Here is a 12,998-nt window from a genome sequence, read left to right as displayed (position 1 = left end):
CATTACGGTGACTCGAGTGCTCGAGGCCCGAATCATTGACCCATCAACCAAAGGGTAATGCCAAAAGTGCTAGTCGCCGCAAATACGTACGCATGTCCTGGAGTCTTGTATGTGTCCTATTGTACGTCCGTCGGAAGAGGTGCGATGGAAACGATGAGTATGAGTCATTTGCTCAACAGATGATCCAAATAGGCCATAAGTTTCACAGACGGTTCATGAGTGGTTGTCAAAGTCATGGAGAGTTTAGTCACAGACATTCCTAGGTTCACATCGACCAAGGAAAAGAAGGGATGAAAATACCAATAGACGATGACAGCTTAACCTTACCACGCACTCAAAATCCTGTCTATTAGAGCTCAAGAAAGAACTATGCAGGTATCACATTTCCCTGTAAAGATTCAGTTATCCGTGCTCCGTTTGTTTCTTCCAGCACAAGACGCGCTCTCTTTGTATCGTCTCCGACTTCTGTGGGCTCTTCTAGCGGTCGTTTTGATTTTGACGGTGAGGTTGCGACAGAATCCTCAGTCGCTTCCTCTAGCCCGTTAGCAAGAGCTGCGCGAATTGGAAATCCCGAGATCAGAAATAATGCTAGGAATGGGATCGTGATTAATCTCACCGTAGGCCTCTTTCTGTTCTGGAGATGGTCTGAAATACGGCTGCGCTAACCAATGGGGCATAACTTTGATCCCTGTGATAGGCTCAACGGTAATAAGATCTTTCAAAGGCGTGCCCTTCACTGCTTGTTCATCCCGCTGTTCGAAAGGTCAATCGTGGCAGTCAAGTACGAAATTGAGATACAGACCTCCATTCGTGCCTTCATTTCCTCACATACGGTCCTGTACGCACCGAGACATTCTTTAACCTTCTTGGGGTTGATCTTGACCTTCCCCAGCTTATCACGGAGGTCGAGTTCCCGCAGCAGCCCAGGACGCATGATCTTGAATAAGTGCCCCTTGATTCCACCTACACTGGTTGTCGTCTTCAAACTCATAACGACGTCGAGGTATTCTAGAGCAAGGTCGGCATGTCGTGGGTGGCGAATGAGTATCTGTTCGTCCGAGTCGTAGTCAGGCGAGTCGAGCGGGTGTTCGATGCCCGCGAATAGCGCAGGGTTGTACAGTTGGCCTTCGGCACTCATGACGCCGTCGCAACCAGTAGCTTTTAGACAGGCATCGATATCGGACTGGTAGAGGATGTTTCCGTTTGCAAAGACGGGCACTGAGACTGCCTGCTTGACTGCACGGATTTTGTCCCAGTCAGCGAGGCCCTGTTCACAGTCAGGTAAAGAAGCAGGAATTAGCACCATACGCACAGTTAACTGGCCCCTTTGCTCTCTCAGTCGTCCATGGCAGGTAAGAATTTGAGCGCCTGCCTGCTCCAGCATCTTTGCGTACTCCACGGTTTTTTCTACGGTCGGAAACACTCGAAATTTGGCGGTTACAGGAATCGACAGGTTGGTGTGAAGGATATTAACTACTGGGGTAAGTGATGTATCAATAGCGGTTGCTGGAAAATTGCTTACTGAGTTTATAGATCAAATCCCAGTCATCCTGCAAGAAAGATCCATATCGACCACGCTTCGCGATGTCCTGTGGGCACCCCAAATTGAGGTCGACTGCATCGCAGTGGTCTTCTACCACTTTGGCTGAGGCAAGCAACTGCTCCGGGTCGTTGGCACAGAACTGCACGATGAGCGGCCGGTCGATGGTGGGATCGCCTTCTTCGCCAGATATTAGGTCAAAGTTGGCGCGACGATACGTTTTGTTGGTAGAGTCTACAAACATCTATCTTTGATGCTATGTTAAAGCCGGGCATTAGGAGAGAAGCCGCTGCAAACCTTGGCGTTGATCATCGGCGAGTAAATTAGCTGCAGATCATGTCAGAGGTTATTCATTCGACAAATTCTGCAACGTACTTGTGCTCCATATCGTCTAGATAGTTTTCTCCAAGCCTTCGGATTGGTTAATACCGTTAGTTAGGCGATTTGAGGGAAGGACGCACCAGCTCACTCTGCTCGACCATGGGTGCCACTACATATTTTGGACTGCCTAGAACATCCCGATAAAGTTCGTATCCGCTCAGTTTTCTCCTTGAAGTAATTTCCGGTGTAGTCTCTGCCATTAGCACTCGAAAAGAGGCGCTGAGAGCACTGCGAATGCCCCGTATGAAATTTATGTTGGCGGAGGCGAGGAAAACGCTTGTTTGGTCGTGTATATTTCCAAATTCTTGACTTTAATTGAACCTCCGACGTATGCCGAAAGCTATTGCCGATGCTAAGATGCAGTGAAGCACCCTGGGTTGCTTGCAATCTTAATCCCTGTCCCGTCATACTCATTTCAATTTTTCAAGTCGAACTTGCTTCATTTTGTCCTTCTTCGAGTATTTGATACCTCAGAGCGCTCATTCGTTTGCGAATAATCAACGTGGGGAACAAGGGGGGCTTGAAACGAAGCTAGGTGGGTTTTTTGGCGTCAGGCCGCCAGAAGCCATCGCAAAATCAATCGATGGATTCTATTTCTTCACCTAACTAACCATCATGCAAAGTTCATAATGAATATCGGGACCAGGAGAGACTTACATATTCCAACAGAGCTTCTGAGTGAGATTGTCAACTGGGTATTTCAACGCCTCGTTGTTTCCAACCGAAATGACGCATTAGTCTTCTCATAGGCTGCACTTACTCCCGGAGAACCTACACTCAGAAACATATGCCTGGTATCGAGAACACTGTGTGCCGTATCACAACCCTTGTTGCTTCAAAATATACATCTTGGGACATCGATAATTCCGTCACAGACAAAGAGAATAGCTCAGCTCAATGCACTGGCCACAGGCAACTGTGTCGCAAGTAAATTGGCCCGTACAATCGTGATAGATTATTCTGGCTCTTTCGATGATAGAACTGTTGTCCTTACACGACTGGAAAAATGCATGCAGAAGAACCTCAAGTCGGCCATACAATCGTTCATATATGCGAAGAAGGTCATGTAAATGACATGGTTTTCCTTCGTTCAATGGAAAAGTGTCTGACGTTTATATGGTAGATGGTATCCCGGGAAGTATGAACATGGCTGGATCCACGAAGCGATTGTCGACGCTTTAGAGAAAATGTCCATCAAAGAGTAAGATGTTCTAAACTTTGCCTTGACCAACCCAATAGCTAATCATCGATTATCCAGGCTTTGCGTAGAGTGGCTCGCAAAATTCCACGTCCCCGATCACCATACTGATGTGAGGCGTCGAGCGAGGGAATTCCCAAACATCATCCAAGATCTTCTATCCCGATGCCCTGGGTTATCTCGTATAGACCTCAACGGAATTATCAATTCTAGTGATAATGCATCGGCCCTCATACACGCATTGCCTACATCTATCGAGCATTTCGGGCTTGCTGGTCTCTATCGCTTCGAAGAAATTCCTGCTGACACCCTCAAAGTACTATCTCGCTTCAAAAATCTCAAATCGCTTTGTCTACATTACAATTCTTACCAGTGGCATAGGTTTCGCAATCATGATGCGTCTGCACAGGTAGTACCGTGGACCATATTTCAAAAAGAAGGGCTACAACTCCTACGCATATATACCGATACTCAAATCGACTCCCGGTTCACGTCATATATCGCGTCTTACGACAACTTGCAAGATCTCACTGTGGAGCTCAGAGCAATCAGTCCTCACTATCACACTGTATCCAATGGTTTGTGTAGTCCGGTTGACTTGCTACGTATCCTGTCAGTCAGGCATGCCCGCGCTCTTGTCAAACTTGGTATAAGAGCTCATTACACATGGGAGAATTGGGCCTGGCCATTCACTGAACAATTCAGACTACACTTGAGCTCTCTATCCAAACTGCAAGACCTAGAATTAAGCGTTTACAACGCTTCTGAAGAAGATATTGTGAGTCATTTTTTGCGAATAAAGAAGGTGATATGTTTACGTTCCCAGAGTTTTCTATTATATTATTGTGAAACCACATTTCCGTCTCTCATTCAATTGACAGTGGATGGGAAATGGCATGGCGTTCCACATGCCGGCACAATGCAAGCTAATCACCCCTTTTTCCATCCAAAAAAGGACTGCCCAACTATCGACACGACATGCGCAGATCGTGCCATATCCACGTTTCGAAGCAATCGTAGCTCTGAAGAGCACTCCTTCATGGTTGTCGTAGGTAACTCAACTTACATCCATGGACTGAATCTCGACACTGGTGCCGATGGTTACGTGAAGGTGGATGACTGATGAGAAGTAATTGGAAAGCAAGTCCAAAACGCAAAAAATACTACCAAATAGCTTATAGCAAGCAGTTGGCAAGCAGAGGTTCTTTGCAGATAACCTTGAAGGAATTGTGCCATATAGCAATGCAAACAGTTTGACTGCAGCAAAGGGTGTTTGAAGCTGGAAAGAACGGGGGAAATGCGAGTGAAAGTGAGGTTGATATTTTCGAAACAGATGCCTCAGCAAGTAAAAAAATGCAATGTAAGGTCATGATGACCATTACTTCAACTCACCGCTAGTACACCAAGTTGTACTATGAAATGAAATACAGCAGGAATCTACGTTTCCCATTCGGTGATATTGACAAAGCCGTCGATGTTGGGTCATCGCGCAAAAGGACGGGAGCAAATATCGTCGCTGCAAAGTTGGTGAGCCAAAGGTCTCAAAAGAAAAAGATTTCCAATCATACTGACCAAGATCCTCGGTGTAATTTGTGTTCTTGGATAATATCTGGCAAATAAAATGAAGAAACGCGGTAACCGATATCCACACCTAGGAGAGATAGTCAATTCATTACGCTGTATGACAGACTAGATCGACCAACGTTAACGGATGCAGGCGGGAGTGCGTCAAGCAACTTTATGCTAATGTCAAGAAATAAATCGAAGCTAATGGTCATAAAATGCCTACCTCAAAGGCCTCATCTCGATCATTCATCTCTAGACATCGCTGATGTAAAGAGGCAGGTACCACGGACTCGGAAAGGGAATCCAATAACAGAAGAAGGGTTGTTGCGAATGCCATTGACACCTTTGTGTCGGAAGTATCGGGAGCATACGGAAATTCATCTCCTGTATCAAGACACTGGAAATCAAAGTTCAGTTGTGCGCCACATCTCCGTGAAAGGTTGCGTCTAGGAGTTTCCCCGCCGTTCGTACCTCTCGTATATTTTTCACTAAAATTGGGTCACCTGGTTGAAGGAACATATCCTTTTGTAGCGGCTTCAATACACAACTGACTCATGAGGCAGAAACTAGCCATACCGAAGATGGTGTGCTTGTCATCATCCAATTCACCAGCCTCATGACTTCGCGGGGAGCATTGATAGAATTTTTCTCTGGCAGTAAATCGTGCGGGGAGTTCATGGATCGTATCGGAGCCTTAAGCCTAGTGAGCCTCGACAACGAATTGGCGAAGCATGTGTATTCTTAAAGCCTGATTAAGAAACGAAATTCAAGAAACGAGCCGTTATTTATGACTTACGATATTCCGCAGAGATGGAGATGAAATGGTCTTTACCAAGTACAGTGTGTAGAATCAATGTTGAACTTAGATCTGAAGCTTTCTGGTTGAGCTTTGCTGCAGTGCCATTGTCTACGTGTGCTGTCAATGTTATTTCTGTGGCTTCGTTCGGAAGAAGGACTCCCTGAACAAATCAATGACAAGGATACTCAGGTAGATAGAATATTCTCACAAGCATTGGGTGGATATGTAACCATTCAGGATCTTCAATTTTTATCAGTACAGCCGCATTGGAGAAATCATCGACCTACGAATGGGAGCATCCAGTTGAATGGGAACAAATCTGAAAGCACAGGCGTACTGTGAAAGTGGACCTTGAAGTTAAGTAGCAAATTCCAAAGAACCATATAAAAGACCAACCTTGCTGGTGTTGCGCACGGTAACCATTCTTTGAACCTTTGTATCATATCTGTACATATAAACGTAGTGAGGTTATTCTATATGTTTGCCACTACTATAGTTCAAACAAAAGGACATTCTTACCCAATCTTCTCGAAATCGATATACATGTTGTCCACCCTAAGCCCCCCTTTGTGAAGGGAACTTTCCCCATCCAAATCATGCACCTGGTCAAATAAATCACTCGCGCTCGAACGTAGTTCGTTCTTGTCGTAATAGTCCATCTGGGAAGCCGCAATTATTGTCAGTTCAAGTTCCTCATTCTCCCGAATCAAGCAGTCGACGATAAAGCACTCACGTCCACGACGAAGTTGGCTGATACAGGTCTATGATCGCTCATCACAATCTCTGGGTGCGCCCTGTACGAGAGCTGACGCACGCGAGACGTGGAGCTATTCATATACAAGATACGATCCGTCCACGCAGGTTTTCGCCTATCGTGGTCATGAAGGCAGATTTTGATCAGAAAACATATTGAGATGCATTGCAGTGAGGTGATACACCCACTTTAAGTCGTAACCGAGTTTGTCCATCATTAGCCCTGGACTGAATCGGTATGTACTACGCGATATCAAAGACAACATGTGAGGGTCGGAAAAGTCGTCAATCATATTCAAAAAGTAGCGCACGGCATATGCTCAATTGTTCCTTCGATGAAACCTTCAAATGCTTTCTTATCCTGCATTGATTTTTTGAGCTATACAGTCGGAAGTGGGGACGGTGTCAGCGTACAATCAAATTAAACCAGAACGCTGTCAATAAAGCCCACCTGGTCAAATCTTAGCAATGCCTCGAATTTTTCCTTTCCGTTCCACTCTTCGTCTTTCAGAACGTTTCTCATCTGGGTATCAGGTAGGTCCACTCTATAATTCAGATCTGTAATATATACAGATGAGGTCAAGATTTATTGGGTCTATATGTTGACCTGCCTCCCTAAATGTTCAAAGCACTGTTAGATCACCTTTTCCTAGTTGCAAACTGTGTCCATAGTCAGGATAGAAGACTCACAAGCCAAAATAGAACGTCTGAATCATATATACTGAAAGTTGCCTTCCCTGTGCCACCCTCTCCTGAATTGGGATCTATTCCAGAATACAGAGGGTCATCGGCATTATTCCCTCCGTCTTCTATTGTAGCAGCATCAGCCTCAAACGAAAGCTTCCGGGATAGATCCATAAAGTCCAGATTTCGTTTATCAACCATCTCATCAAAAGCAGCTAGATGTGCGTTGACGAAAGTAAAAGTTGTCGGTCCGGGGGAGGGGACTGAGTGGGCTGATCCCAATGTGACAGATACTGTGCGCTCTGAAGCAATCGACTCTGTTTCTTTGCTGGCGACCGACATAGGAGGGGTAAAGGTGAGGCGGACCGCTGTACCTCCTTTGTTTCCCTGTTTATTTAGTCATAATCAATTAGGATGATCAAAAATCTCAAAATGACATACCATTATGCCCAGGATCCCGGCTCCCGATGCGCAAGTCTTGACATCCCCAAAGCACGGGACTAACACCTTCTTAACAATTACCACGATGAGCATCCCTACAAGTTGTTTTGATACAAGCTACGGGGGCACGTAAGTTCGTGTCTAATATCATGTCATCGGAACCCACCTTTTCATATTTCTGCCCTTTCTCGCCAAGGGCTGCAAACACCGCATTACACCACGCATCCTCTCTAACTGTTCCCGTTGAATAGATCAACGCCTCGGTAGATAAATCCAATTCCTGAAAACCAAGCACGAACATGTCAGGATCGGGATCGGATGGGTCTACGGGGAGTGACGCGGGAATGGACTCCTCCGAAGGTTGAACAGAGCCGGTAGTCCAGTCAAATGAATCTCCCCCAAGTGAAAACGGAGAGACTGCCTTGAGAGGAGGAAGCGAAACGGTCGATATGCGGTCTCCCTGAATCCATGCAGACAAATCCTGTGATGGAAACTTTCCATTCACATTGAATGTCCCTATCCGTATGCTGTACTTGCAAGAAAAAAACGGTTTGAGCTACGTGTGCGAAGGTGTTTAGTAACTTACAATAATTCTCTACCTCCATGCTGTCTGCGGGCATCTGAACGGGTTTTAGCAAGAATCCATTCATCTCTGATTGCCTGTGCATCTGAATGGTCATCCCCCATCAGGCCTGCGCAAGCAGGGGATAGACGGTCGATTAACGGACGAATACTTTGGCGGAGATCCTGCGGAGTGGTTGCAACTGGCAATATAAATATATGCATTAGATAGATCAATACATAACACTTACGAGAGGTGATGGTGGTACGCTTCGTAAAATAAGGTCTCAGCCAGCTGAAATGCGTGGTGGAAGATGCGATATTGATGATAGCATCGGGATCGACATCTATTGCTCCATTACGGTCCATCAGACATCATTTACAATACACGAACATACCTGATACTTCTTTTAGCTTTTTACACACTCCCACCAGGTTCTTCAACCCCTGTACATCGTGGGTAGAGAATGTCGCTGGATGAGCATCACTAGGCAGTCCTTCTGCCGGTGTAATGCTGAGCGTAATGACTAGATAAACGATGAGTCTCGGTAGAAGACAATGTTGTTTCCTTACCAGCGCGTGGTTGCTCGAGTACCGACTTGGTCCATGCAGTCGTAAAGGGTTGTGATACGTTGTCATTTGCTCCACGACGCATCTGGCTGATCACAATGGAGAATTCGCCATAGATTGGGAATATTCTTTGTATTTCCAGTTCCTCTGGGTTGATTGTGTTTGCTCTATACTTGCATATGAATAGGCTACTGACCTCAGTTACCACAGAAGAAAAAAATGTATCTGCAACATACCATCCTTCCTCTGACAAATTCCAGTCGTCCTTGTGTGAAATAACCGCCAGAACTCGCTTGCTCTGCGCATCTTGAGCAGATTCAGAGTCGGTAATGAGTGAGACGTCTAGAATGGCTTTGACTTCATCAGTAGAGCGCAGTAGAATCTGTAATTGTTGTATGATGGTCATAGTGTTGACAGCCTATCTTTCTCATCGATGTTACAGAAGAAAATGTGGTTCACGACCATTCCCACTCTTGTTGTCGGTTTCGGGCAAGTTTCGGGCCCTCTGCGTAATTCAACACGTGATCCTTAAACTTGCAAATTCAACTACGGAAAAATTGTTTACCGCTCGGCTCACCAGCAGCCGGTATACCCTCTACAGACAATTGCAACAGCTCCTACTTTCATATGGACGACATGGAAGATACTTTTCAAAGTTTGCTTATAATAGGGGCACCTCAATCCAGTATAATCACCTGATCGCGGTGTCGGAGATTCAAAGTTCACTCGGAGTTAACCCAGGAGCATCGTCTACTTTTTGGATCCTTCCCCGTTTTTCAAAACGGGTTACAACTCTAATACTACTATGGGCTATATATACTTTCTATGGGACAGAAATTGTGTATAGTTTGAGCACTAGAATGTACGAAAAGGCATAGATCTCGCGTTTAACTATATAGTAGGTCTTTCTCCCGGCGGAGTGGGGCTTGGTCCTTGGATGCGACCCCTCATATTGGAAGCGACCCAGCAGATAGCAAAGCTAACGGATAATAGTGAACACAGGAGCAAAAATCTCAGAGAGAGTGAAGAGAAAATGCATACTTTCGGATCCTTGTATGTCGGAGGCCTGTCAGGGACACACACATTTGTCATTTTCCTTTGGGTGCCGACTCATTCATTCTAATCTATCTTTAAAGGTGTTCCAAATAAATGGTTGTGTACAAACCACAAATGTATGTGTTTATTGGCCTAAAGACTGGTCTAAGTGTTGATTAAGACATTTTACTCGAAGCAATGACACATTACATTTTATAGTGCCATAATACCTCATCGGACCAGCATGCCACAAGCGACTGTGGATGACATTGAAGCGTTCAATAAAGTTCTAAAACGTTTTCCCATCATAAAAGATTCTGATATGTAAGGTGTGCATCTCAAATCACAGGATAAGTAGACCAAATTATTAATATTCTAGAGATGAGGTCGTAAAATGCACAAGCAAACTGACTCAAGGGGTTGGGCGCTAATTTATTGGGGCGGTGGCGCGACAGATTCTTCTAGAGCAATACCGTGGATTTCCTTTAGAACTTACACATGTTTTATTCTCGAAACGTATCAGGGGCGTGATACTGCTGATAAGATGATTAATGTGAGAACCCCAAGGTGGCTAAAAAAACGTTACAGTGCCGCGTGTGCTGGAGTACGTTTGTGAGGGTGATTTGATTCTCATCGTCATGACGCGAATACGAGCTGTATGACTATACCAATGCAACAGATTCCCGGAGCTGTTTGTCTACTCTGCTCCCTGCTTGTGGACCGATAGCTTCGTCCATTCATTTCGAAACTGCCCCCTTTCCTGCTCGGGTCTCTACCGCGTCCGACGGCACCATTGGGAAAGGTAAGATGCAATTTTAGCAACCGTTCGTTTCCTCTTGATCATCATGTACGTGGTCAGCTCACAAGTCTCTAAATAATCACGGAGATTTAGTTCTTCATCGATAAGGGATTCAGCAGCCTGCTCTCCCCTATGAGGAAATGAAGAGTTAGTCAGGAGACAGCGCCGCTCCTGAAATATATAGACCTTCTCTCTCCTCATGGTCAGTGAAGGCTGTAACTATATCTCCTCTCGCCCTTCTATGATTAATTCCACTTCTCCATGCTTTAATCAATGTTGCAGTCGTGGCATTGCCGCACTTCACCGACGAGCGACCGAACATGGGTTGTTGTGAGTCACAGGAGCTCATATACACTGCCGTAAGCCGCCGTTCCTACCGTGGTGAGTCACGACTCAAGAACCTCTGGGGGAATGGTTAGCTGTCGGGAAACATGTTATTATGTTGAAAACGGCCGCTCCGTTAAAATGTACCATTGGATACCGGAATATGATAGACTGTTAGGTCAATTTCTAAAATCAACAGCACCGGTGGGGATAGGGAGTGCACGAGGCATTCTCAGTCAACAACAGAGAAGAGGTGGGCCAGTACGATGTGATATCCGATTCTGAGAGGCTAGCTGAGGATGTAGGCTTATACCATGAGGATGATGGCGCGGGGATTCAGTCTTCCGGATATGAAATGCAGAGCCCACAGCTGTAGTATCAACTCTGTCATACAATAGTTGGATTCGCTTTTGCCAACAAAAAGGCCTAAGAATGCAGCGTCAATGGCGTAAGGCTCAAGAGAAATAGATGATGTTGAGGCAGGGAGCTGGAATAGGGGGAGTTGTACTTCCATTCCGTTGAGTCAGAAGAACGAAGTGGATTTCCAGACTGGCCAGCGGCGGCAAAGAATAGCCTCTAAACAATTTCTGACGTTTTCTGAGAGCTTCCCAGCGATAAGACCATGCTGCGTATGATGATTGGCGCCCAAGCAATACGTGAAGCTGTTCTGGAGCAGTAAAATGACGCGTAGAGTACTTTCTGAGTACAAAGCGACCTTAACGATGGTGGGAGTTCAAGACCAAGCGTTATCCCGTGAGTTGTAATTCAAAAGGAATCTTTTAGGTATTCCTATCTAGTCGATTTGTTAGTTTATGGTCAGTTCAAGGCAACATCTCTGTGAAGAACAAAGCGAAAGCTAAATTGGGAGACAATTTCAATTTTTGTAAGCATGATTTTTGAGTGCCTTGATTCTCCAAAAGGCAAGTGCGACCCGACACTTTGTACCTAAACCATGATGAGCAAATGATCAGTCCGTCTTCTGACTCTTCTCCAGGGATTCCCCCGCTAATATTGCAGGCTACTTTTAACAGAAATGACTCGGACTTACACACGAATCTGGGAGCTGTACATCTTAGATTTGGGGTCATACTAAGCTATATTGTACCTCAGCGAGGACGACATGGAGAACTTTTGCAGTACAAGGTCGGTAACGATGGGGACAAACCCATGTTCTCTTGGGAGATATTCTGGGGCGGGAATTCTATCAAATATCGAACAAGAGAGTCCAAAAATAAAGGGGCGGCCCAAATCAGGCTCCCCGACAAACGAATGTCCCAAAAAGGTCTACGCGAAATCTACGATCTTTATAGACGTATTCTGCATAAAAGTAAGTATATAACCTCTGGACATTCTCAATCAACTTCACCTCATATCACATCTCAAAAGACGCAGACATGTTCCAAGTCGCCACTCATCCTACTTCGTTCGCCATGCACGGTCATGGCCACCATCAGGTCATGCACAGCATGTCACCAATTCCCGGTATTCAGTTACCCCGTACTCTGGCTCGCCCACCCTTTGCTGAGGTGTCGCGCGACGCGATCATGGCTGTAGCACCAGAGCTTGCCAATGTTCCACCTGAGTACATCCGGAGAGGACTTAGACCAAAGGCATTCCAGTACGTTGTCCATAGAATTCGAAAAGGGAGTCATAATCTAACGGAATGTAGAATGCTTGCAGGGATCTCTGCTTTACCCCCATCTCATTTGCCCAACACTATGCAAAAATCGCAGGTGCCACAGGTCATCTCCATCCCCATCCGGTCGTCCTCTTCTACATACCCGACCCATGTACTCGCCGTTTCCTCATCGAAATCGTCTCCAAATGAGCACGTATTTATGTTTCCAGTTCACAATGTTATCATTGCTGCGAATTGCTCTACACTTCCCCGACTACCCGTGTCCTCATCCACACCCACCGGGATGCTCCAACTTCCTGTTCTTCCGCTCGTACTTCCCTCTCCAGCGGCGTTCAAGGTGCTGCACACATATCTTTACACCCACAGTCTCGACGCGGTTCTCAAATCGCTATTCCCTCTCCCATCTGGCTTCGTGCAAGGTCTCTCGCACCACACGGTCAAGTCAACGTTGGCATCAGCGAATACACTACACCAGCTGTCCAATTATTTGTGCTCATCTGCCGGTGGAAGCCTTCAAGTGCTGACCACACATGCGGCACACGTCAAGGAGTTGTGGCAGGACATGGTTGCCCTCGGGCTCCACGATCCTGAGCTTTGGGACACGATTGATCTCGCCTGGGAACTCATCCTTGGCGCCCTCAACATTGCTGCCTCCAGTCATTAATTGCACCCTACTTCGTTCTGCAAATATTTGTTATCCGACACAAA

At 45.9% G+C, this 12,998-nt stretch overlaps 3 protein-coding genes across 3 annotated transcripts; 1 reads left to right on the top strand and 2 right to left on the bottom strand.

Moving 5' to 3' along the window:
- Positions 1–367: 367 nt before the first annotated feature.
- On the bottom strand, positions 368–2,121 carry JR316_0012903 (tRNA-dihydrouridine(16/17) synthase [NAD(P)(+)]-like; the record flags this gene model as incomplete). The annotated part of the gene is made up of 8 exons (XM_047898521.1): positions 368–552; positions 617–752; positions 803–1,267; positions 1,313–1,473; positions 1,523–1,784; positions 1,838–1,867; positions 1,916–1,951; positions 2,002–2,121. The coding sequence occupies 8 exons, from the start codon at positions 2,119–2,121 to the stop codon at positions 368–370; spliced, it is 1,395 nt and encodes a 464-aa protein (XP_047742069.1).
- Positions 2,122–4,531: 2,410 nt separating this feature from the next.
- JR316_0012902 (Inositol polyphosphate 5-phosphatase OCRL) lies at positions 4,532–8,899 on the bottom strand (the record flags this gene model as incomplete). Its single annotated transcript, XM_047898520.1, has 22 exons — positions 4,532–4,635; positions 4,692–4,770; positions 4,823–4,855; positions 4,909–5,082; positions 5,157–5,207; positions 5,262–5,425; positions 5,482–5,644; positions 5,693–5,724; positions 5,772–5,820; positions 5,881–5,929; positions 6,004–6,143; positions 6,218–6,353; positions 6,427–6,480; positions 6,549–6,616; positions 6,689–6,795; positions 6,960–7,308; positions 7,363–7,479; positions 7,529–7,889; positions 7,949–8,126; positions 8,175–8,270; positions 8,322–8,450; positions 8,497–8,899. The coding sequence occupies 22 exons, from the start codon at positions 8,897–8,899 to the stop codon at positions 4,532–4,534; spliced, it is 3,036 nt and encodes a 1,011-aa protein (XP_047742068.1).
- A 3,021-nt stretch (positions 8,900–11,920) lies between these two features.
- JR316_0012901 (Clampless protein 1) lies at positions 11,921–12,954 on the top strand (the record flags this gene model as incomplete). Its single annotated transcript, XM_047898519.1, has 3 exons — positions 11,921–11,978; positions 12,038–12,269; positions 12,321–12,954. The coding sequence occupies 3 exons, from the start codon at positions 11,921–11,923 to the stop codon at positions 12,952–12,954; spliced, it is 924 nt and encodes a 307-aa protein (XP_047742067.1).
- Positions 12,955–12,998: the final 44 nt, after the last annotated feature.

The sequence above is a fragment of the Psilocybe cubensis genome, chromosome 13, assembly GCF_017499595.1.
Source record: "Psilocybe cubensis strain MGC-MH-2018 chromosome 13, whole genome shotgun sequence".
NCBI classification, from domain to species: Eukaryota; Fungi; Basidiomycota; class Agaricomycetes; order Agaricales; family Agrocybaceae; genus Psilocybe; species Psilocybe cubensis.
This window is presented reverse-complemented; position numbering and strand designations above follow the sequence as displayed.